A 24,655-nucleotide genomic window follows, 5' to 3' on the forward strand; every position below is an offset into this window, starting at 1 on the left:
GACTCTTGTGGTTCCTCCCAAGTCAATGAAGTTGATGACTCTTGTGGTTCCTCCCAAGTCAATGAAGTTGATGACTCTTGTGGTTCCTCCCAAGTCAGTGAAGTTGATGACTCTTGTGGTTCCTCCCAAGTCAATGAAGTTGATGACTCTTGTGGTTCCTCCCAAGTCTACAATTTCTTTGATTATTGACCTCTGGGCCTGAGGTTCCCTGCTCATACTGAATGGGATTTGCATGGGAATAAATGTTAAAGGAGGAACTGGGCCCTGGGAGAGGACATTGGTGGATAGGATTGAGCTATATTAAGTACCACCATTTTGCTTGTGTGCCCGGCTGACAAGTAATGCCTCAGTAGCGCTAAAGGGTCTTAGGATAGAAGCAAGCTTAACTTCCAAAGATCAAAGCCTGGCCATTTCATGCAACTCAAACACGCTTCTTGTTCATTAACAGCTCGGCCTCCCTCCGTGTTACATTCAAGATACACTTACCCAGAAGGTCTGACACATTTCCTGAAAAAGTGTAATTAATAAACGGTGACTTTTCAATGGCTTCCCACAAATCAGACAGGTTTCTTCCTGTTGGGAAAACATGGATTCAGGATGCTTCAGTAAAAACTGGATGTGACAAGGGGCGAGAAAATGACCTGGGATAGCAGTAAGCAAGCAGGCTAGTGCTTGTCCCAGAATCATGGGAAGGGCTGTAGCTCAGTGAAAGAGCATTTGAGTAACATGCTCAAGGTCCAGGTGTTGGCTAGTGGAAGGCATGGAGGCCAACAGTAGGTGGCTCTAGAGCCCATAACTGGCACAGCCAACTAAATTCTAGATTCATCTCCATTGTCCTTCCTGTTGAGTTCGTCAAATGCAAAACAAGGACCATGAAGGTAGATGTTTTCAGTTAGTGCCACACCCTGGACAGGTACCTTCAGCCAGCATGAGGTTGGGGAGGCAGTGCCCCATTCAACCTTAAGGATTGGTCTCCATCACTACAACCCTTCCTCTTTGCATGTTAGGTTAGCTTGGGCAGAGATTTAGCCCTGAAACACCCCCATCCAAAGCAAAGAAGCTCTGAACACCCCTGGCTGAAGTGGTCAAGTCCAAGGTGGGGTTTTGTGCACAGGGTTCTTCCAAATACAGAGTTCAGATTTCTAAGCAACATATTTGGGGAAGAGAAGAGCAATTACATGGTTACCTGTGCGGCCTGACATGACACAAATATAGATGCAGTCCGTGTCATTTCCTTGGCTCACTGAAAGACAGATGCTGCCTTAATTAAAACTCATTGAAGAGGAACAACAACAACAAAATCAGTTATCTCATTCACATCACAAAGTCTGCGACAGAAATATCCAAAAATTATCCTGAAAGTTGTAGTGCCAATTTCTTTCAAGTTGGAATTTCAAGGGGCAACAGCAAGGAACAATGCCCTCCTTATAATTTCCTCACTGGACCTTCTTTGTAGCATGCATTAAACACACACACACACACACACACACGGCATCCAAACAAATCGAGCCTCAATCTGATTCCCTCCTGAATTTGTGTAGTGGATAAGGGAACAATCCTATAGAAAGATCCACCAGGAGGAGCAGGATGGGATCCAGCAGATCCTTGGCTGAAACAGGGGGATCTCAGCTCAGCCAGGCTATGCCAGCTTACCTCCTTCCACAGCTCAGTTGGTAGAGCACGAGTCTCCTAATCTCAGGGTCGTGGGTTCCAGCTCCACATTGTAAGACTAGATGACCCTTGTAGTCCCTTCCAAATCTACATTTCTATGACCCTCAGCTGAACTGGGATCCAGCTGACTGACCCAAGCACTGTGGGTCTTTCTCTCCCCCCCCCCTTTGCATTTTATTTATTTGTTAACATTCTTACATTCTTATATTACATCAGTAAACATTGCCATATTACATTACAGGGTTCATTATAGTATACTTTCTAACATGTATACCAAGATTATATACAAATTTTATATACCAAGAAAGAAAGAAAGAAAGAAAGAAAGAAAGAAAGAAAGAAAAGGGAAGAGAGAAAAAAACCCAAGGACATAATTTTTTCCCCAAAGTCAAATGCATGCAAACACATTGGACTTCCTGTCTATCCCGTTGTATATTCCTTTTTTTACAAATGAATGTACCCTTGTTATTGTATATTTCTCTACATTTTATCTAATACATTCCTATATTAATATGTGCTCTTAGTCTTATTTCTCAACTCAGTCTCTCTCCAACATCAATCAAATGCTAGCATAGATAACAAACCTTTACTATATTTAGCACTGTGGGTCTTAAGCTGCTGTAAGTCCTGAAAAGGGGTGCTCCCGGTGGATGGCATGGGCAGCAGTGGTGTAGCGTGGGTTGCTGATTCCCAGGGCACGGCAAGTATTGCGCCCAGTAAGGCAAGTATTGCGCCTCCTAACCTGCGCATCCATGCATCGCCAATCCTGCTGCCAGACAGGGCTGTGGAGCATCAGCAGGACACACGTGCATGGCTCCTTGGGCTGGGGCACTGGCACGAGTCTTGCCATCTGCCTGCCTCCCCCACCGGTGGGAGACACTGCATAGCTGAGGAAGGCAAGGGCCCATCCTCTCCCAGCTCCTGCTCAAAGTGCTGCTCAGCTTATGGTTACCAGACGTCCCCATTTCCTGGGGACAGTCCCTGGATTTACAAATCTGTCCCCGCCCCGGACAAAATCCATCCCCGGAACGTCCCCGGATTTCATTTAATGCCCCCGGGTTTATATTTTAAGTGCTGTAGATTTATTAGTAGGGAATGAATTGTAATTATAATAGGGGTTGCTCGTGTGTAAGTTGCCGCCACTCCTGGCTAAGTTGGCTTGTTAAACCTTTTCTGTCTGGACAGCCCTTCACTTCATGGCTGCCTCAGTCGCTAGCAGAATCCGTCAGTGGGCGTTTCTTAAACCTTTTCCAGCATAAAAGCTCTTCGACGCCAAGTCTCCTCCTACTCTCCCTGCGCGGAAGTCTTCTGCGCAGAGAGGGTGTGGGTAGCGGAGGACCCGTGCTCTCCCCGCTGGTCTCCGGCGAGGAGTCCTGGAGCCCCCTCGCCGATTCCCCCATCTGCCCCCCTTTATCCCTGGTGTTACGCTGATTTCCTTCCCCAGCTGATGAGCTGCCTCTCTCCCTGCTGGGCCCTTCTCCAGCATCACTCGGGAGCCTTGCCTCCGCCTGTGGCTCCGATGTAAGTTCCCTGACATGAATGTTGTGTAATTGGTTCAACAGCACAAGACACATCATATGGGGACTTCTGGTGAGGCAAAATGGCGGGTGCCATGTCAGCGATCAGCGATCAACTGCGTTAACAGGCTGGCTCCGAGCTGCTGAGACTGCCACTGGCACCACCACTGCCAAGGGGAAACTGGGTACACCTGGTGCATCAACTGGGGGAACTGCTGACCCCCCCCCACGACCCAAATTGAGCTGGGAGCGAGAGCACTGGCCACTTGGCTGACTGCCCAGCGGCATTCCGGGGCCAGGAAAACCCCGGAACCAATGCAGGGAGAAGGAGGAAAGGAGAAGGAAAAGGGAGAGAGAGAAAGAGGAAGGAGAAAAAAGAGGGGAGCCCCAACCTTGTCGCGCTGCTGCCACCGCTAAGGAAGAGAGGTAGGAGAGCACCGGAAGGGCAAGGACACATGGCTGAGCCCAGGCCTGACCCAAGCCTACCTCCTGGTGGCTAGCGCTCCAAGAGAGCAGGCTGGGGCCCAGAGGAAGGCCGCACGACAGAGGAGACCGCAGAAGAGAAGATTCTACTTCTTAATTATTATTTTTAAATATCTTTTTTTTCTCTTTTCAAAAAAAAAAAGTGTTCCTGGATTCTTTGAAAAAAATCTGGTGACCTTAGTTCAGGTGAGGCGGGTGAGTGTGGTGGGGAGCCCCTCTGGTCAGGGCAGCAGATGGGGTCCATGACCCGGCACCCACATTCCCTGTACCTGCCCTTCGATTGTCAAGCTTAATGCACTTGGCATCAAATTTGCCAGCAATGACTCTTACCTGACACAATAGAGGTAGACTTGAAAATTTCTTTAAGGGAATCAGTGGAGTTGCCAACGATATCAACTAGCAAAGCGGTAAAATCTGGAGAGAGAAAACCCAGCCAAATAAATAAAGCACTTGTCTAGTCCAGGACCTTCCCCAAGTCCATCTCTTTACCACCAAAAATGAAGTGATGGAACAGAAAAGGCCAAACTACACATTTCGACAGGGATGGTGGGATCTATGGTCCACCTGTTGGACTACAAATCCCATCATGCCCAAGAACTGGCCACCCTGGTTTGCAATAATCTGTAGGGCTGCCATGTTCACCATCCCTGGTTTACAATCATCACTTCCCCCACCCCAAAAAGGGTGTTTAAATTGCCCATTTTTATTTTTAAGTATTGGCACCCAACTCCTGTGCAACGGCATATTGCTTACCGGCGAGTAAAGACTGACATGTTGGGTGTATCCCTCAGATACTTTGGCAATGTCCCCCTGGTGGCAATAGCAAATATCTTTCACGCACCACTCACCTGTTAAGTCATTTGTCCTGTTGTTCAAGCAATAGCAGTACCTCATGGGGAATTTGGTGGGGTCGATATTCTTCAGGTTGGATACTGTAAAGAAAGGAGGGGGACAAAGCAACAAGACATACACTGCAGAGGCGTTTAAGACATGGGCAATGTTCAGGAGTTGAATTGTTAAATCAGGTAATTTATGTTAGGTTTTTTATCCATCCGTGCTGCTCCAGCAGTAGCACTATGTTTTGTGTATATCATGTGAGTGTCTGAGAGAGCGTGAGACAGGAAGAAGAAGAAGAAGAAGAAGAAGAGGAGGAGGAGGAGGAGGAGGAGGAGGAGGAGGAGGAGGAGTTTGGATTTGATATCCCGCTTTATCACTCCCCTTCAGGAGTCTCAAAGCAGCTAACATTCTCCTTTTCCCTTCCTCCCCCACAACAAACACTCTGTGAGGTGAGTGGGGCTGAGAGACTTCAAAGAAGTGCGACTGGCCCAAGGTCACCCAGCAGCTGCAGGTGGAGGAGCAGAGACGCGAACCCGGTTCCCCAGATTATGAGTCTACCGCTCTTAACCACTACACCACACTGGAAGTCTCAGTACTGTTGGAAGTTAGTTTTACTTCTGTACTGATGCTGAAAGAGCACAGACGTGCTGATGGATTCTCTGTATATAGACTGTAAAATAAAGTAGTTTAGAGCTACTGATTGACTCTTTCTTCTGCTATGATATGCCAGAAGACGAGTGTGCTCCTCTCAGGAGAGAGGAGTCACTTATTACTGGTCTCTCTGAACTGAGGGAGATTTACTGTCAGGGAAGACCACAGAGAGACGCCCTGAAGACTTAGGAAGCTGGAGGCCTTCCCAGGCGTGTTTCCAACAATTTATTGGACCAGTTGCTGTGTCTCAACCTAACCTCCCTCACAGTGTTGTTGTGAGGATAAAGGGATGAACCATGTTCACTACCCTGGGCTCCTTGGAGGAGGAAGTGGTAGATAAATTCTATAAATATTTATTTAATGGCTTATGTTTTGCTTGTTTCTAAATTATAATAATTAATAATAATTTATTATTTGTACCCCGCCCATCTGGCTGGGTTTCCCCAGCCACTCTGGGCAGCTTCCACAGAGACCAAAAATACACAAAAATGTCACACATTAAAAACTTCCCTGAACAGGGCTTTCATCCTCCTTTTTAGGAAAATCTCATCAAAGATAGCAGAAAAAGCATGGCATAATTGTCATTGACAAACCACAATGTTTAAAAACCCATTAATATATATTTATTAGATTTATAACCCACCCTTCCTCCCTGAAGGAAAATTAGCTTACTGTTGTAGACGACTATGGAAACCTTATGGAAGGCATACGAGCTGTAAGATGTGATGCTCAGCAATGAGAAGAACTTTTTGCTGCCTGTGGAGATATAAACAAAACTTGCCCATCAGTTATATACGCATGCAAATGAATATTCGGGAAAGGGCCCAAGCTCACAGATATAGCATTTGCTTTTCCCTGCCCCTGCTCCTAACATTGCATACCTCCTTTCTCCATTCTCCAATGGGCATGCATTGAATGTAGTTAATCAAGGAGCTCAGCCTACACTCGAGTAGGACCCTGGCAGAGACACATGCCCGACTGGCATGTTCTCTCCCTCCTGGTCGATCATTTGGGAGCTTCAAAAGCTTTCTTCTGCCCAAACATCACAGAGAACAATGCCAACCGACAACAGCACACTTAGGGATCCGTAGAGTTTGCACATCATGCGTAACAGACCTCAGCAACTCAGCATTTTGGTTAATCTACTTTATTTACATATAAACACACACGGAGCACTGCAACATGGCTCCCTCTATCTCTAGCATCAGACAGCAAAGAGAAAAAACAAAGGACAATAGTCCCACTTCACGGAACACAGTAACACAAACATCCTGTCTCCATCACTTCACACTCTGTGGAGTCAAAACATATACTGTCATGTGAAAGACAACAATCCCATGACTGCAATCATGCAGCTGGAATTCTAACAAATAATAGAAGGGGAAGGAACAGATACCTTTGAGAGCTGTGTTTAGCATCCCATTTACCAATTCAGTCAGGTTAATCGCTGCCAGATCAACCGATTTAGCAGGCAACTCTGGAAAAGAAGAAACCATTTCTTATTAGTGCCGACATTCCATGTTGCAATTATGCCCAAACCAAACACTTCAAAGCGCATAGTTCAGCAACAGTTTTGCGCTTGTGATTGCATATGCAACAGCTATAATGAGGTTGCATAACCCATGCCACATCCAAGACAGTTATGCACAATATGGTTGGTACACTGCCTGCACTACTTCTCTGGGTCTCACCTCACTAGACTTCTTCCTCATTGCAAAACTGACAGAGGTGCTCTGTGAGAATCAGTAACACCTGAAAAGTTATCTGGTTTTGTCTCAGTTTGGAAGCAGGCAATGGCACACAGAAAACAACGATCAGGTAAACAACAAAGGAACAAATTCATATGGCTGTTTTCCGCATAAAGTGACTTCTGGTCAGTCAGCTTCATGCATGTTGAAAAATTCCACTCCACCTTTAGTTACAGACATGGAACTGTTGCGTGTCACATGTCTGTTTACAATCCAGCACAGTCTGCTGGGAACTTCTGTTTGTGTATAGCTTTTGCTTTTCTCTGTCTCTCGGAGAAGACAAAGAGGGAGACGACATGTTTCTTTGTCCTGATTTATGATTAATAAATCCATAGTTGTAGTATGCTTCCACAAGCCTCACACCTATTCTGTGTGCGCAGTTCACTCTGCTGACATAGTGTGCCCTGGTTTTGAAGCCTGGGTCGCTGATTTACATCAGAGCAGAGGCCAATGGGTCTTCGCAGTGGGACAGCTGGAAGGGGACAACCTTCTGTGACCCTCTGCATGCCAACATCCTGCTGTTCTTACATTTCTGGAAAACTTTGAGGCAGTAAGTTCTGAAGTGCTCTGGTTTGGTTGAGGAACTGCATTGTGAAATTCAGATATCTGTGAATTGTGAAGGCTAGCTGTGTACAGTGGTAGCTTGGTTCTCAAACAGCTTAGTTGTCAAACAAATCAGCTCCTGAATGCTGAACACCCGGAAGTAAGTGTTCTGGTTTTTGAACACTTTTCGGAAGCCAAAGATCCAACGCAGCTTCCACTTGAGTGCTGGAAGCTCCTGCAGCCAATTGGAAGCTGCACCTTGGTTTTCGAACGGTTTTGGGAGTCAAACGGACTTCTGGAATGGATTAAGTTCGAGAGCCAAGGTACCACTGTATTGGTTTGTGTATTGGTTCAAGAAGTGCAAATCAGGCGGGTTTCGTACATTGGTTCAAATTGGGTAGACAGTCACAATGATGATGTGAAGAAGGTGTTTTAGAGACCCCTAGTGGTTAGCACAATCACACCATTTGTCTCAGGCAAAATGTTGTATTAGCTGGCCCCTTTTTGGTGAGTGGGGTGCAAGGGGGAAAATATCAATTTATTCATGTGAAACACTCATCCGTCACCCTTCCTGCAGTTCTGATTTTGGGTAGTCTGCAAGACTATATATCAACACACTCCCTTATTTATAACCCTTGAGTTTCCACAGAAAGACTTACCTGCAGTTGCCAGCACCGCCACTTTCTTGCTTTCTCCTTTCACGCTTTGAGCTGCAAAAGATATTTAAGAGGCTTCTTTGCTTCATGCCACAATCTATCAAAACAAAACTTACTTGTCTTGCTTGAAAATGATGAAAGGCTTCTTGGAGATCTTCTGCATCAGTAATGGTGGGATACAGGGAATGGAAAAGCTTTGAGTTGGAAACCTTCCAGGTGCCCTTGATGAATTGGGATCTGATTCAGAAAGTCTGGTTTATATTTAGTAAATGGAACTTTTTTTAAAAAAAGCGCAGCAGATGCTTTTCATGCACCCTACAAACAACTTCAATAATTTTTCAAGCAGCCAAAGGTCGTTAAACTGAAAAATCAGGGTTGTTTCACCCTGGCAGTGAAATTTTGCACATACTGTAGTTTTCGCTCCATAACATGCATTTTTTTCCTCCTAGAAAGTAAGGGGAAATGTCTGTGCGTGTTACGGAGTGAATGCTTCCCTCCTCTGTGGCTCGCTTTGAAACAGCAAAGCGGGAGAAGAGCCGCTGAGTGGGGAGGAGAGAGGGACAGAGAGCCTGCTTCTTTAAAGGAGCAAAGCGGGAGACGAGAGAAGCTGCTTACACGAGTATAAGCGGCTCCTGTCCGGTTGGTTCCTTTAAAGCAAGCAGGATCTCTGTCCCTCTCTCCTCCCCACTCAGCTCACTACATAGCAGCAAAGTTTTTCAGCTCGCTAAGCCGGGGATGAGCGGGGAGGAGGAAGAAAAGCAGAGCCTGCTTGCTTTAAAGGAGCAAAGCGGGAGAAGAGAGGAGCCTTATCCCCTTATACCCCTCTTCTGCATTATTAGCAGCATCCTTCTCCACCCACCCCACACATGCTCCTTGTCCCTTGAGTGCTTTTCCTTCCCTCCCCACTTAAAACGTGGTTACAAAGCACAGATCCACATGGATCCTCAGGATTTTTGCACTGGGTCACCCCAAATTCACCATCAGATCACATAGCATGTCCATGGCTACAGTTTGCACCAAAAAAATCACGCACCCACTGTTGCCTGGGGCCGCAGTGGTGCAAAAACGTGGTTACAAACATGGATCCACATGGATCCTCAGGATTTTTGCATTGGGCTACCCCAAACTCACCGTCAGATCACATGTCTGTGGCCACAGCATGAACCACAAAAATCATACATCCACTGTTTCGTTTAGAATATTTTTTTCCTTGTTTTCCTCCTCTAAAAACTACGTGTGTGTTATGGTCGGGTGCATGTTATAGAGCGAAAAATACGGTATCTATTCAGAAGAAAATCCCCTTTGTCCAGTGGGGCTTGCTCCCAGGTAAGTGTGCACAGGTTTGCAGCCTGAATGGCAGCTTTGAGTTCCAGCTTCTCATTTCATAAATTGGGTTGACTCTGAAAGTCTGCAAGCTAATATGAAATGGGTATTTTGTTACTTGCTAAAAGCCAGCTCCTTTGCTGATAGCAAGACCCAGAGGTGGTCCGAGATGTTTTGCAGCACAAAACAGAGCTCCTTCCCTAACAATACTGGTCCAGCAGTTGAATCTTACTTCAACCCTGATGGTAGGATAGGGTCTCCTTCACCGCTGGCTTACAAGATAGCTAGCTTACGAGATGGCGGGCAGCCTGTGGGTCACACAAAGCACCGGCATCTCGTTGCTGCTCCCAACCTCCCAGCACGTGCTGCCCAAAGCAGCTGTTTCCTTCTGCCTAATGGCAGAGCTGGCCCTGCGAAGATTTGCCTATGCACATGTGTTACTTACCCAAGCTGGAAGCAAACAGGAGGCAAAGGAACCCGAGGGATAAATTAACAGCACCATGCAGAGGGAACCATGACATTTTGGAATCTGACTTCCAGTTATGTAAACTGCCTGGAGTGTGAGAAAAGAGAGAGGTGGGGGACTCAGTACCTCTGGTGGAAAGGTATCTGAAGAAGTATCTGAAGAAGTGTGCATGCACACGAAAGCTCATACCAAGAACTAACTTAGTTGGTCTTTAAGGTGCTACTGGAAGGAATTTTTTTATTTTGACTATGGCAGACCAACACGGCTACCTATCTGTAACTATTCACACTGACACTTACATTACTTTAAATTTGGGGCAAATTTTGGTCACAATTTTATTTAATACAACCATGTGAGCGGTATTGGCTTAGGCACTGGCTCCAAAATATAACTGACTCCACCTTTCTGATTGGTAGTCTCAAAGGGTAGACCACACGAGGGAGCAACATCGATGAAGACCAACCGAAGCTCACCCCAGGGTTCTTGTGGTCCTGGCATGGCCCTAGCCCCTCAAGCGGACTTCGGACGAGATCCAGGACCCCCAGATTCCTTTACGGGAATACCCTGTTCCTGGAGGGGCTGGTGATGGCCGCACCTCCCCTCCCCCACATTTCAATGAGCGAATGCCTAACCGCCACCTTACAAGTTGTGACAATTGTTGAGGAGGTAGGCGAAAACCAAGTGGCTATAGCCAGTCTGCCAAATGGAAAAAAAATCCTACCCAGCCCCTGTTCCAAAACAGGTGACCCAATCCAAAGAAAGGCCAGAACAGCACTGTCTAATCAATAGGGAGGGAGGGTGTTCAGCAGTGCGAAGCAAGTGCCCCCAATTAAGTCACACTGCCGTTTTTAACAGCCCCTGGGATCACGCCACCCCAGGCAATTGGCCCAGACAGCCTGGCATGATCCCAAGGCTATGGCTAGGGCTTGGGTTGCACCCCTCCATCTAAATTAACCCTTGGTGTGCCCTGAGTGCCCGGGCGCAACCAGGACCCCTCAATTAGGAGGATCCCATTTAGTCTACTTGGTTGTCATTGACTTAAAATATTATTATTATTATTATTATTATTATTATTATTATTATTATTATTATATTATTATTATTATTATTATTTTTAAGTTACAAGTATAAACTTCAAACAAAATCAAAGGTTATAATGCCATGCCCTGCCTCTCTCCACCTGGCCGGAGGTGGGGCCTCGAGGGCTCCAGAAAGGACCGCTGCTGCTGCTGCTGCTGCTTGACAAAAATGGCTCCTTTTAAAAATTGTTTTCATTTTTTATCTATGTCATTTTAAATTGTTATTGATATTAATGTTGCATTTTTTCAGTTTTAGATTTTATGATTTATGTGGAAATTGCTATCCATTTGGTTGTGTGCATTTTGATGTGCTTTATTTATTGTTTATGACTTTTGTTACATTGGTAATTGTGGAAATCTTGTCATGTTGTAAGCCGCCTTGGACATTGTTTTAACTATGGAAAGGTGGCATACCAATAAAATTATGGTGATGATGATGAACTTTCCTCATTGCTAGAATGCCATAAAATGATTAATGCATTAATTATACTTTGCTGAGATGTTGGCTCATGAAGTATTTCCCATCAATATCTAACCATCACATTGGCTTATTAAATATTTTCAGTCGATATCATAATGATGGCATTAAAATTGTGCCAAAGGTATCTTTTGGGGAAATGCCTTTTTGAGGGGGCACAAAGCAAGAGAAGAAAAGGAAGAAGAGGTGTTTGGATTTGCTATCCCGCTTTATCACTACCCGAAGGAGTCTCAAAGCGGCTAACATTCTCCTTTCCCTTCCTCCCCCACAACAAACACTCTGTGAGGTGAGTGGGGCTGAGAGACTTTTAAGAAGTGTGACTAGCCCAAGGTCACCCAGCAGCTGCATGTGGAGGAGCGGGGAAGCGAACCCAGATTACAAGTCCACCGCTCTTAACCACTGCACCACACTGGCTCTCAAAGCCCCTGGCCCAGTGCTCATCTCCTGACATCAGAGGAAACAACATTCGTGGAGAGGAACGATAGGCTCCTGCCCCGGGCACCATGAACCCTCGCAATGCTGCTGGCCCACATTTCATATGGTAAATTAGAAGTTCTCTTCATGAAGGCTCCCCCCCCCCCGCTAAACTAAAAAGCCACACCCAATGGCTGAGCTGCTCTTGACTTTTCCAGGAGGCCAAAATGGTGTCAGAAGATCACATGGCTGGGCCAAATTAGAAACCCCGCATTGGGATGGTTTTGTGTCGTATCTGCAAAATAGCCTCCCTGTTTGGGCGGACAATTACCCGAGCCTCTGCATTATTGCAACATTTTGGAATGGACGAAGGATAAAAGGAAGACAAATGCCTTTGATGTCTATTAATATTGCATGGAAGAATGAACCGGTCTGTCAGCCATCCGGCCGTCATTAGCAGTTTGGTTCAACACATGGTCACGGATAAAAGGAAACGTTTCTCATATGTCCAAGCAATTTTCCAACCCGGATTCAAGAGTTCTGATTGTACGTTCAAACTGGTGGGGAGCTGTACTGAGCAACACAGAAAGAAAAGAGAAAGGAGCTCTTTGAATATATTAAGATTATTCAAATGGAGTTTGTGGGTGATTGTATTCCGTGACAAGATACCAGTTCCCATGAGATTCATTACTGCTTCTCAAGTTATTCCCAGGTCTCCATCAGCCCTTATTTACCAGGGACAATTCCCAGTTTCATTGTCACAATTTTTTGCTTTGGGGGCATAGCTTTTGAATGTTTTGTTGGTGTGTGAATTGTCTTTTCTCATGGCTTTTCTCCTGCCCCACCCAAGATCCCTAGAGCAGGAGTGGGCAGAAGGGAAAGATTTGCAGTAGATCGGCAAGGATGGCAGAAAACTCATCCCCCACTCTAGTACAGAAATCGTGGGGGACAATTAAGAATGGACTATTGTGTAGAATGGACACGAGTGGCGCTGTGGGTTAAACCACAGAGCCTAGGACTTGCCGATCAGAAGGTCGGCGGTTCGAATCCCTGTGACAGGGTGAGCTACCATTGCTTGGTCCCTGCTCCTGCCAACCTAGCAGTTCAAAAGCACACCAAAGTGCAAGTAGATAAATAGGTACCACTCCGACAGGAAGGTAAACAGTGTTTCTGGTTCGCCAGAAGCAACTTAGTCATGCTGGCCACATGACCCAGAAGCTGTACGCCAGCTCCCTTGGCCAATAAAGCGAGATGAACGCCGCAACCCCAGAGTCGGTCACGACTGGACCTAATGGTCTGGGGTCCCTTTACCTTTACCTATTGTGTAGAAGGGCTGCGAGCTCATCCCAGTTCTAATAATAATAATATTTTTTTATTTATACCCCGCCCATCTGGCTGGGTTTCCTCAGCCACTCTGCGCGGCTTCCAACTGAATATTAAAAACAATACAGCATCAGACATTAAAAACTTCCCTAAACAGGGCCGCCTTCAGTTGTCTTTTAAAAGTAAAATAGTTGTTGATTTCCTTGACATCTGCTGGGAGGGTGTTCCAGTCTAGCTGCCCGCAGTCTGTGGGCAGGTAGGGTCTCAGTCTGCGTACCAGATGGAGTTGGTAGACAGCTGCCCTGGACACAGAATTAACCTGCACCTCCATGGACAGCCGTGAGTCCAAAATGACTCCCAGGCTGCACATCTGGTCCTTCAGGGGCACAGTTACCCCATTAGGACCAGGGAGTGCTCCACACCAGCCTGCCCCCTGTGCCCCAAGAACAGCACTTCTGTCTTGTCAGGATTCAACCTCAATCCGTTAGCTGCCACCCATCCTCCAACCACCTCCAGACACTCACTCAGGACCTTCACAGCCTCAAAACAAATTCTTCTGCTTGGTAGCTTTGCAAAGCCTGGATAGCCCATTTGCTTAGCGCATGGTGCTGATAAGGTCAAGGTTACAGGTTCGATCCCTACATGCGACAGTTGCATATTCCTGCATTGCAGGGGTTTGGGCTAGATGGAGTCCCACTGAAATGAATGGAAATGCCTACGGCAGAGCTTTTCAAACTGTGTCATGACACGTTAGTGTGTTGGCTGCAGTGTGTAGGTGTGTCGTGCGAATGCTCCCTGCGCTACTCCTGGGGCTGGAAAAGGGGTTAGTTTAACCTCTGGTTTGCTAATAAAACTGAATGACTGCATCGCAGAATGATGCATGTCTAAAAAGCGTGTCCCCAACATGAACAGTTTGGAAAGCTCTGGACTAAGGTCTACTCTGTTTTCACTAACATTGGATAAAACCCATTTTTGTTATTTATTAGAAAGCATGTTAAATTCATTATTGTTATTATTATTATTATTATTCTACATACATAGAAGTCCCAGTGATCTCCCATCCAGATTAAAGACTGATTTTGTCCCTGCCTAAGCCTACTGAAGATATTTTCATTCTGGCTAGCTGTTTGCACAATAGGGCAAGCTATTTTTAGATGTAGTTTTACTGATACTATTTGCTGATCCATTGTTGCTGTTATGACTTTGCAGTTTAACTGAAAGCGGCGTTTTGTATAATTATCTATCTATTAATTTTTAGCTGTCCTGAGCTCCAGATCACAGGTGGGGAAGGATGCAAGACTCTCTAACGAGCAAGCGAATAAATACATAAAATAACTCAGCAACATTTGGCCAAATACAATCCCTTGCATTTTGAAACTATTCAGTAAGCTCATCACTAATATTTTAAAACCTCTTCTGTAGCAGTTTCTACTGCTGAGCATCTAAGGAGAGACGCTGTTAATGATGACTTTTGAAGTCCAGCCCCACACCCACAATTTCATTCCGCTTTAAAAAATCATTATCAGATAACATACTAATAGAACATTCAAGGAACGTTTTCCATTTTGTTTTGCTAATATGTGTGGCATTTCTATGACACGCTATTATTTTGACGCCAAGCCTGAACTCAACAAAACATTTATTTTCTAACACATTTAAGGTTCATGAAGGGGACTGGGCCATTAGCTTCAGCAGGGAAAAGATAGCTTCGTTCCAAATATATCAATTTATAACCTGTTTGATCATCCATAGTCAGACCATTTAATCAGGATTAAGTGCCTTTTCATTGCTCCGACCCGAGTTAACAAAAACACTAGCCACGGTTCACGTGCACCATTTAGCACGACAAGTAACTTATAATGTTCTCCTTTTTGTGTGTTGCCAGTAATGTCAAATCAGGTATCAGGTGTTCCCCCTGCTTTTATCAGTAGCAATACACAAGGAATTACTGCAAATGCAAAGAACACAGAGAGATCTCTTGTTTTGCGACTCTTCCTGTTTCAGCTCATTTCCAAGCGGCAAAAGGCCGCTGTCTCAGATCTGAAGCTGACTTCAAATATTTATATATATACTGCAAATTAGAAATACTGCAAATTAGAAAAGAAATTATTTTCTTGATCGCTAATCCTAGCTTGTTAACGTTTAGCATTCTGTCTGGTCCATTATTAGAGGAGGGTTTTGTGTTGCTGTTGTTGTTTTTTTAAAGCTTTTCAAAAAGGGCTATATTTATGCTGAAACTATCCAGGGTCTCGGTCTCTCTCTCTCTCTCTCTCTCTCTCTCTCTCTCTCTCTCTCTCCATATCTATGTATCTTTTAGTTTAACTCACCTGGCTTCTGTGGATGGTGTTGATAAAGCCCTTGCAAGAGTACTCAGCCAAAAGGTTATCTCACTCCTTTTGATGAAAGGTGACTAAGCTGCGAATGGACAGGCTCGATAACCTTGTTTTTAAAAGATAAGCCGGTGGAAAAAGAGAAATGTCAGTCTCCATGGGATGGAGGAAGTGAAAGGCAAGCAAAAAGTGCTTGTGGCACGAACTGGAGTGAATCCCTTAGTGGGATGACATAGCAAGGTGCGATGTGAAGCCACTTTTGGCAGTAATTACTTTCCCTGAAAAGTAGAATTGAGAGGATTGTTTCTCCAACATTTAAAGAGACAGGCCCTCTTAGTGTCATAAAGGAACATCCCTTCTGGAACAAAGAGAGGTTGACTGCAGAAAATGACTCCCTCTGTGTTAGTGCTTTGCATTAATTCTGAATCCTGACAAAACAGAAGTACTGGGGGCGGGCAGGTGTGGAGGACTTCCTGGTCCTGAATGGGGTAACTGTGTCCCTGAAGGACCAGGTGCACAGCCTGGGGGTCATTTTGGACTCACAGCTGTCCATGGATGCTCAGGTCAATTCTATGTGCAGGGCAGCTGTCTACCAGCTCCCTCTGATACGCAGGCTGAGACCCTACCTGCCCGTGGACTGTCTCCCCAGAGTGGTACATGCTCTAGTTATCTCTTGCATGTACTACTGCAATGTGCTCTACGTGAGGCTACCTTTGAAGATGACTCGGAAACTGCAATTAATCCAGGATACGGCAGCTAGACTGATGACAGGGAGTGGCTGCCGAGACCACATAACACCGGTCCTGAAAGACCTACATTGGCTCGCAGTACATTTCCGAGCACAATTCAAAGTGTTGGTGCTGATCTTTAAAGCCCTAAATGGCCTCAGCCCAGTATACCTGAAGGAGCGTCTCCACCCCCATCATTCAGCCTGGTCACGGAGGTCCAGCTCCGAGGGCTTTCTGGCGGTTCCCTCACTGCAAAAAGTGAGGTTACAGGGAACCAGGCAGAGGGCCTTTTCAGTAGTGGTGCCCGCCCTGGGGAAAGCCCTCCCATCCAATGTCAAGGAAATAAACAACTATCTGATTCTTAGAAGACATCTGAAGGCAACCATGTTTAGGGAAGTTTTTAATGTTTGATGTTTTATGGTGTTTTTAATATTCTGTTGGGAGCCATCCTGAGTGGCTAGGGAAACCCAGCCAGATGGGCGGGGTATGTAATAAACCATTATTAGTATTATTATTATTATTATTATTATTATTATTCCCATTGTATACTACCAGGTGTGTAATCAGGAGGGGAATTTGACTCAGTTAAGCGCGTATTGGCAGACCCACCTCATTTGCAGCTTCTGAAACATTGCACCAACTGAATCGCAGAAGCATATAATTGCAGAGTCAGAAGCGGCCACGGCGGTCGTCTAGCCCAACCCCCTGCAATGCAGGAATCTTTTTGCCTACACGCCTCTCTGTATGTTATTGTTGTTAATTACATTTATATACTACCTTTATCTTCCAAGGATCTCAAAGTGGTGTGCCTGCTTCTCCTCCTCCCATTCATAGCTGTCAACTTTTCCCTTTTCTTGTGAGGTATCCTATTCGGAATAAGGGGATTTCCCTTTAAAAAAGGGAAACATTGACAGCTATGAATCCTCCCCACAACCCTGTGAGGTAGGCTAGGCTAAGAGATGGTGACTGGTCATCCAGTGAGCTTCATGGCTGAGCGGGGATTTGAACCCTGGTCTCCCAGATCCTAGCCCAACACTCTAACCATTATGCTACACTGTCTCTTTTAACTGTCAGATGACACATGATAGGGGAGATCTGCCTGCAGTGAGCTGATCCCAGGAAGACAGATGTTTTTAATGGTGGGTTCACCATTATCTTATGCATACAGAGGACTGTTTTGGGTCTGATGGATATTCAGCTGCACAGGCTTGAATCCAGCCAGTTATGTGCTTAATTCTGCCCAATGTGAAGGGCTTGGTTTTACCAGATCTGAAGATCCGTCAGACTGTTAGAATTCCTGCTCCATGATTGTAGTCATGGGATTGTTGTCTATCACATGACGGTATACGTTTTGACTCCACAGAGTGGGAAGTGGCGTGGACAGGGTGTTTGTGTTACTGTGTTCCATGAAGTGGGACTATTGTCCTATGTTCTTTTTCTCTTTGCTGTCTGATGCTAGAGAGAGAGGGAGCCATGTTGCAGTGCTCTGTGTGTGTTTATTTGCATATAAGTAGATCAGCCAAAATGCTGAGTTGCTGAGGTCCGTTACGCTTGATGCGCAAAATCTGCGGATCCCCAAGTGTGCCGGTGTCGGTTGGCATCGGTTGCTGTGATGTTTGGGCTGAAGAAAGCTTTTGAAGCTCCAAAACGATTGACCAGGAGGGAGAGAACATGCCAGTCGGGCATGTGTCTCTACCAGGGTCCTACTCATGTGTAGGCCAAGCTCCTGACACAGACGTGAAGTGCATTTCTGCTGTTTATCTCTTTGGGTTCAGTCCAGGGGTCGGTCACACAGTAGCTTCAGATGTTACTGGGTGCCAACTCCCATCAGACCCACCCAGCATGGTCAAAGGTCAGGGATTATGGGAGTTGTAGTCCAACAAAATCTGGAGGGCATCACATTGACTGCCTCAGTTCTAGACTGTAGGTTCAATGAAGGTACTTGAAGAAATTAATTCCTCAGATTTCTGCTTCCTCCCCTGCTGGAGGTTTTGTTGCCATTGACCGCTGCTTGATATTTCATCAATCATACTGGAATGAAAGGGCCTGGGAGAATGATCTATCACAAGACTCTCTAACTGAGAGATAAAGGTGTTCCCTGGGCCACCATCCAAACCGTTTGATGTTTGGATGCGGAGATAATTTGACTTTCAGCAGGACATACATCACACGGCCATTTCATCTTGGGGCAGTGCAATTTCAGATGTGCCTCCCTGCAAGGCGATGCTCAGCTAAATCACTGTATTGTTCTGCTCCAACCAGCATACAAAAAGCTTTATTTGGGGCAATAATACATTTTCTGTGAAAGCACAGCTCAGATGAATTATGCAAGGAACTTTCTCAGGGCTATAGTTTAACTTCCCAGCAGGAATCTTTTGACCAATTGCTAAGGAAAGAAGCAAAAAAAGAAGCCGTAGAGCCTCCATCTCTCGGGGCAGTAAACCCCTTGTGGACAAACCACAGAAAAATGTTTTCTACATCATGCCCTACTTAGGAGATTCAGAGAGGTATGTGTCTGCTGCAGACAGACTGTAGGTCTTATCTAGCAAGGCGATTGTTATATTATCAAATAGTCTCTCTCTCTCTCTCTCTCTCTCTCTCTCTCTCTCTCTCTGTGTGTGTGTGTGTGTGTGATGCTACATTCCCTGAAAAATTCACATTAGTGAATGCAGGCATTTGGAGAAGGAAGGAGTACAGTGGTACCTCTGGATGCGAACGGGATCCGTTCCGGAGCCCCGCTTGCATCCTGAAGTGAACGTAACATGTGACTGTGCACCTGCGCCTGCGTGTGCGTGGGCCACGTTTCGCCGCTTCTGTGCATGCACGTGATGTCATTTTGAGCGTCTGCACATGCGCGAGCGGCGAAACCCAGAAGTAACACACTCCATTACTTCCGGATCACCACGGAGCGCAACCTGAAAATATTCATCCCGAAGCTACTTCAATAGGGGACATCGCTGGTCTCCTTGCACCCTCGTTCCTAGATCTTCACTCACCGCTTCTTCCTTGGTGGGGTGGATATTGTGTGCTTCACCTTGGGTGCCAAAATGTCTTGAGAAAGCACTTAAAGAAACTTTTTCAAGGCTTTGCATGTTCTCTTAAATACAGTAGTACCTCGGATTACAGACGCTTCAGGTTGCAGACACTTCAGGTTACAGATTCCGCTAACCCAGAAATAGTACCTCAGTTTAAGAACTTTGCTTCAGGATGAGAACAGAAATCGTGCGGCGGCAGCACAGTGGCAGCGGGAGGCCCCATTAGCTAAAGTGGTTAAGAACAGTTTCAGGTTAAGAATGGACCTCCAGAATGAATTTAGTCCTTAACCAGAGGTACCACTGTACTTAGAAAACTTTTCAAGGCTTTTGGAAGATGCAAATGCGACACCGTAAATGGCCTCATTCATTTTCTGACCAAGGCAGCTCGCCGCTCTAGTCAGAACGCATTTTGAAATGAATTCTTCGTACACGACCAGTAATTGAAATTTCTATTCATTTATTAATAAGTGGTGCAGGTTGTATATTTTCTTTTTAAAGACAGAACATAAATTAAAAAAAACAGGTAAGAAGTATTATTTGCATAATATATATATATTTATATATATATATGTATATATAACACATTGAAATCAACATATTAAAGTTGTTCAAATGTTGGACAGTGCTGGAATATAAATTACACATAACCGTTTAAAAATTACATTAAATGATATTAGAAAGAGCTCTGAAGGCCACTTGTATAAAAGTTGTGTTTCCCTTGTCAGCCCGGATCTGAAGAGCATCTGTTGTAGCGTGGAGAAATTATCTGAATGAGCAAGGCACAATTACAAGTTAGAAGAACAAGAGGCTCTAAGCTAGAAAACAAAATGCAATTGATCATATAACTGGGCGGCACGTTGGTGCATGGGTGAGGTGGGTTTACAAAGTGCTTTTTTTAAAAAAAGAGGGGCTCCATCTCCAACAGAACATTTAAAGCATCATCCTACCACTTTAAACTATCACGGCATCCCCTGGGAACTCTAGTTTGTTGGGGTGCTGAGAGATGTTAGGAGACTCCCTGTTCCCTTCACAGAGCTACAGCTCACAGAGTTCCCTGGCCAGAGGGATTGGTTGTTCAGCCACTCTGGGAATTGTCACTCTTTGCAAACTCTCAAGATCCCTTGGAGTGGTACACTAGTGCTTCAAATGCATAGTCCAGAGGTGGCCGGAGCCTCGTTTGGAGTACCCAATCAGCAATTCATTTTTCACAGGCGTTTGTATTTTGAATCAAGCAATGTCTGAAGGGGCAGCAAATATTGGTTCTGGTCCTATCACAAGCTGGCGCTGTGGCTTATCTCCATGGCAGTCTAGATAGAAGCAAAGCCTTCTTTGACACACCCTTGCACACCACCAATGTACAGTTGTGCCTTGGTTTTCAAACAGAATGCGTTCCGGAAGTCCATTTGACTTCCAAAATGTTCGGAAACCAAGCCGAGGCTTCCGATTCACCGCAGGAGTGTCCTGCAGCCAGTCAGAAGCTGTGGAAGCCATGCTGGACGTTCAGCTTCTGAGGCAAAGTTTGCAAACCAGAACACCTACCGTGTTTTTTGCTCTATAAGACACACTTTTTCCTTCCTAAAAGTAAAGGGAAATGTGTGTGCGTCTTATGGAGCGAAAACAGGCTGCGCAGCTATCGCTGAAGCCAGAACAGCAAGAGGGAGAGCTGCGCAGCAATCCCTCTTGCTGTTCTGGCTTCAGGGATAGCCGCGCAAAGCCACTTCAACAACATTTGATTCAGAATATATTTTTTTTCTTGTTTTCCTCCTCAAAAAACTAGTTCGGGTGCGTCTTATAGAGCAAAAAATACGGTACTTCCAGGTTTGCTGTGTTTGGGTTCCAAGTTGTTTGTGAACTAAGCTGTTCAAAAACCAAGGTACGACTGTATATGTCAACACATTTTGATTGTAAACTTTGCTTGTTAAGAAGAGGGCTGTCCTTATTTATTTCTATATTTATATTTACGGTACAGCTGGAGAGACTAGTTAACACCCATAGTTTGGCAACCTGATCTGCCCCTGCCCCCGATCCTGCAAGAAGGTTTTATTTTTATTTTTGGCTGCCCAAGATCTCATTGATTTTGACAACAGCAGCAGGGGAAAGGAGATAGAAACAGCCAAGACTTAGTGCTGAGGTGGGCACCTTGATGAGCATACAAAATGGCCCCTCCCCAGTCATTGGAATGATCATTTGGCAAGAGGGGGCAATGATATGCCATTCCTTAGCTGATCTCTGCAGACCTAAGAGATGCTCCTTCCATCAATGGCATGCAGGAGAAGGTTGAATGCAGCCCTTGTAGCCTAAAGAGTTAGCCACCCTCGTTGTACAGTGCCTACTGGCTTTGTCTGTTTTATCAATATAATAATTGCAGCAGCAGCATCAAGAAGTGCCCTGTGACAGAGTCCTCTGGCTGTCTATGGAGAGAAAGAATCTGGAGTCCTTGGATCAAACTTCCAGACCACCAGTTGTCTATCCCTAGACCAGCCTTCCCAAACATGGTACCCATCAGACGGCATGCACTCCAGCTCCCATCATCCTCAGCCAACTTAGCCAAACAGCAATGAAACATGGGAGTTGTAGTCTGGGGAGCCAAGGCTGAAGAACACTGCCTTGGACAGTAACCTTACAACGCAATCCTAATCTGGCCAGGATGAGACAGAGAGGTGTCACTAGCAGGTTGGTGGGCAGAGACGCCAAATATGTTTAGAGAATTATGCAGGCATAAATCCAAAGGCCAACGGGGTTTCGGCCAGCAGTACATGGGACCTTCGGGGACAGATGTGGCCTTGGATCTACTGGATCCCCCCCAAAAAACCTGAGAACTTCGAGCCCAATTAGCCACCAGCTGGTGCTGGTCATTTTCTACCATTGTTTTCAATGGGGAGGGGAGATTTAAAAGAAAACGACAACCAGAGTCGCTGAGGCTGAAAGAAACACATTACCCAACACCACCACTTTCTGCCTTCAGCAGAAAAAGTTGGAGGATTTCCTTAGAGGCAGGTCCCAATGAGTTTGATGTACTTTACAGCCCTACCTGCAAGAAGGTGGAGTTTATAATGTAGCATTTGCTTAGCAGCCCAGCCGAATCCTAAGCACGTTGACTCAGAAATAAGCTCTGTCAAATTTGATGATGATGACTCCCATCCCTTAGAAGTGAGCATGGGTCAGATCCAGGGAGGTGTGTCCCATTTTGCCCATCAAGGTGAAGCAGGAATTGATGCCTTGCAACTGCCTCACAGCTCCTGGCACCACTTCTCCATCCATCCTGCCACCTCAGCTACTGGCAAAGAAGCAGTGCTGGAATCAGCACAAATTTCAGGTGTGATCCCACCCGATTTGGATGAGATCTCACTGAAATTGCATGAGATCTTGCACACTTGCACGATCTCACGTAATTCAGGACACTGTTTCAGCCGATGGCAGAGCTGTTTATCTGCCAGCAGCCCCAGTCGGCCTAATGGATTGCTATCCTATGGGTAACTTGGACCTGCTACACAAATGGTCCTGCCATAACACATATTTTTAAAAACTCCTTTGAGATCAGTGCTAGAGACTTCCCTGAATTTTACCTAAATAAGAACTAAGAGGCTAACTTGGGGGGGGGGCTGTGGTCAGGTAAACAAACTAGAGAATGTTGGAACAATTTTGCCACATTGCCTTTAAAATTTGCCCAGTCCAAATCTGTAGATCTAACAATGAACACACAAACAAACAAATTATAAAATACAATGGACGAAACCTAGACTAAGCTTTGAAATCAATGGGACAAGTCTGTGGAAGAATGGAAGCCCTTTTTGGACTACTTAAGGAAATATTGCACTATGATGAACTCGTGAGCAGGATTTGAATTATGGGCAACAGAAGGAATTAAAGAATACAATATTGATGTTATGGTATAGAAAAAAGAAAGCATGGGGTGGGATAAAAACACCATGGAAAATGGGGTGGGAAGTCAAAAGAAGATAAATCTATTATGTATTGAAGCATATATGTAAATTTTTTGAAAACAATAAAATTTATTATTAAAAAATGTTTAGGAATGTAAGAAAACATCAATATTTGTTTGACCCATGTCTGTCAACTACAGCAATGTTTTCATTCCACTGCAGTTCAAATTCTGATGTTATTCATCTTACTGAATGTAAGTGTCCACTGTGATGGAGTTTCACATAATTACATAATTAAATCCACACCATTCATTTTGATGCAAAGAACATAAAGGTAAAGGTAAAGGTACCCCTGCCCGTACGGGCCAGTCTTGACAGACTCTAGGGTTGTGCGCCCAACTCACTCAAGAGGCCGGGGGCCAGCGCTGTCCGGAGACACTTCCGGGTCACGTGGCCAGCGTGACATCGCTGCTCTGGCGAGCCAGAGCCGCACACGGAAACGCCGTTTACCTTCCCGCTAGTAAGCGGTCCCTATTTATCTACTTGCACCCGAGGGTGCTTTCGAACTGCTAGGTTGGCAGGCGCTGGGACCGAACAACGGGAGCGCACCCCGCCGCGGGGATTCGAACCGCCGACCTTTCAATCGGCAAGCCCTAGGCGCTGAGGCTTTTACCCACAGCGCCACACGCAAAGAACATAAAAAACCATAAATTGAGCCTTCTGGATTGGGCCTATCTAGTCTAGCAATCTGTTCTCTCAGTTGCCAACCAGATGCCTGTGAGAAACATGAGTGGAATACTGTGTCCAGTTCTGGGTGCCACAATTTTAAGGATATTGTCAAGCTGGAACAGAGGAGGGCAGCCAAGATGATCAAGGGTCTGGAAGCCAAGCCTGATGAGGAACGGTTGAAGGAGCTGGGCATGTTCAGCCTGGAAAAGAGGACACTGAGAGGAGATACGTCAGCCATCTTCAAATATCTCAAGGGCCGTCACATGGAAGATGGAGCAAGCTTGTTTTCTCCCGCTCTGGAAGGAAGGACTCAAACCAATGGCTTCAAGTTGCAAGAAAGGAGATTCCGACTAAACATCAGGAAGAACTTTTTGACTGAAAGAGCTGTTTGACAGTGGAACAGTCTCCCTTGGAGGTTGTGGACTCTCCTTCTGTGGAGGTTTTTAAGAAGAGGTTGGCTGGCCATCTGTCCAGGATGCTTTAGCTGAGATTCCTGCATTGCAGGGGGTTGGACTAAAGGACCCTTGAGGTTCTTTCCATCTCTACAATTCTATGAGTTAATGCTGCTCTTGCAGATACACCTGGTTTCCAAAGTGGCAGTGCTATTTAGCTGATGGGCCACCATTTTTTTTTAAAAAAAGCTCATTTTTTGTTTTCGTTTTCTTTAAGCCTGATTGCACTTGTTCAGTTGCTGAATCCCTTGAGCTATTTTCTCAGCCAGTCACCTGAAGCAATTCAAAGCAGCTTCTTAGCAGCAGCA

At 45.5% G+C, this 24,655-nt stretch overlaps 1 protein-coding gene across 1 annotated transcript in view; it reads right to left on the bottom strand.

The window, feature by feature from the left end:
- HHLA1 (HHLA1 neighbor of OC90) overlaps positions 1-15,659 on the bottom strand; it is a 41,172-nt gene extending 25,513 nt beyond the window's left edge. The window contains exons 1-9 of the mRNA XM_082235699.1: positions 15,517-15,659; positions 9,875-9,982; positions 8,110-8,160; positions 6,556-6,636; positions 5,832-5,915; positions 4,520-4,603; positions 4,002-4,085; positions 1,187-1,243; positions 487-573 (exon numbers count right to left, since the gene is read on the bottom strand). Coding sequence (XP_082091825.1) covers positions 487-573; positions 1,187-1,243; positions 4,002-4,085; positions 4,520-4,603; positions 5,832-5,915; positions 6,556-6,636; positions 8,110-8,160; positions 9,875-9,950 — 604 coding nt within the window. The 5' untranslated portion in view covers positions 9,951-9,982; positions 15,517-15,659. The remainder of the gene's footprint in view (positions 1-486; positions 574-1,186; positions 1,244-4,001; positions 4,086-4,519; positions 4,604-5,831; positions 5,916-6,555; positions 6,637-8,109; positions 8,161-9,874; positions 9,983-15,516) is intronic.
- Between the last annotated feature and the right edge of the window lie 8,996 nt (positions 15,660-24,655).

The sequence above is a fragment of the Podarcis vaucheri genome (genome assembly GCF_965113315.1).
Source record: "Podarcis vaucheri genome assembly, chromosome: 8".
Classification (NCBI taxonomy): Eukaryota; Metazoa; Chordata; class Lepidosauria; order Squamata; family Lacertidae; genus Podarcis; species Podarcis vaucheri.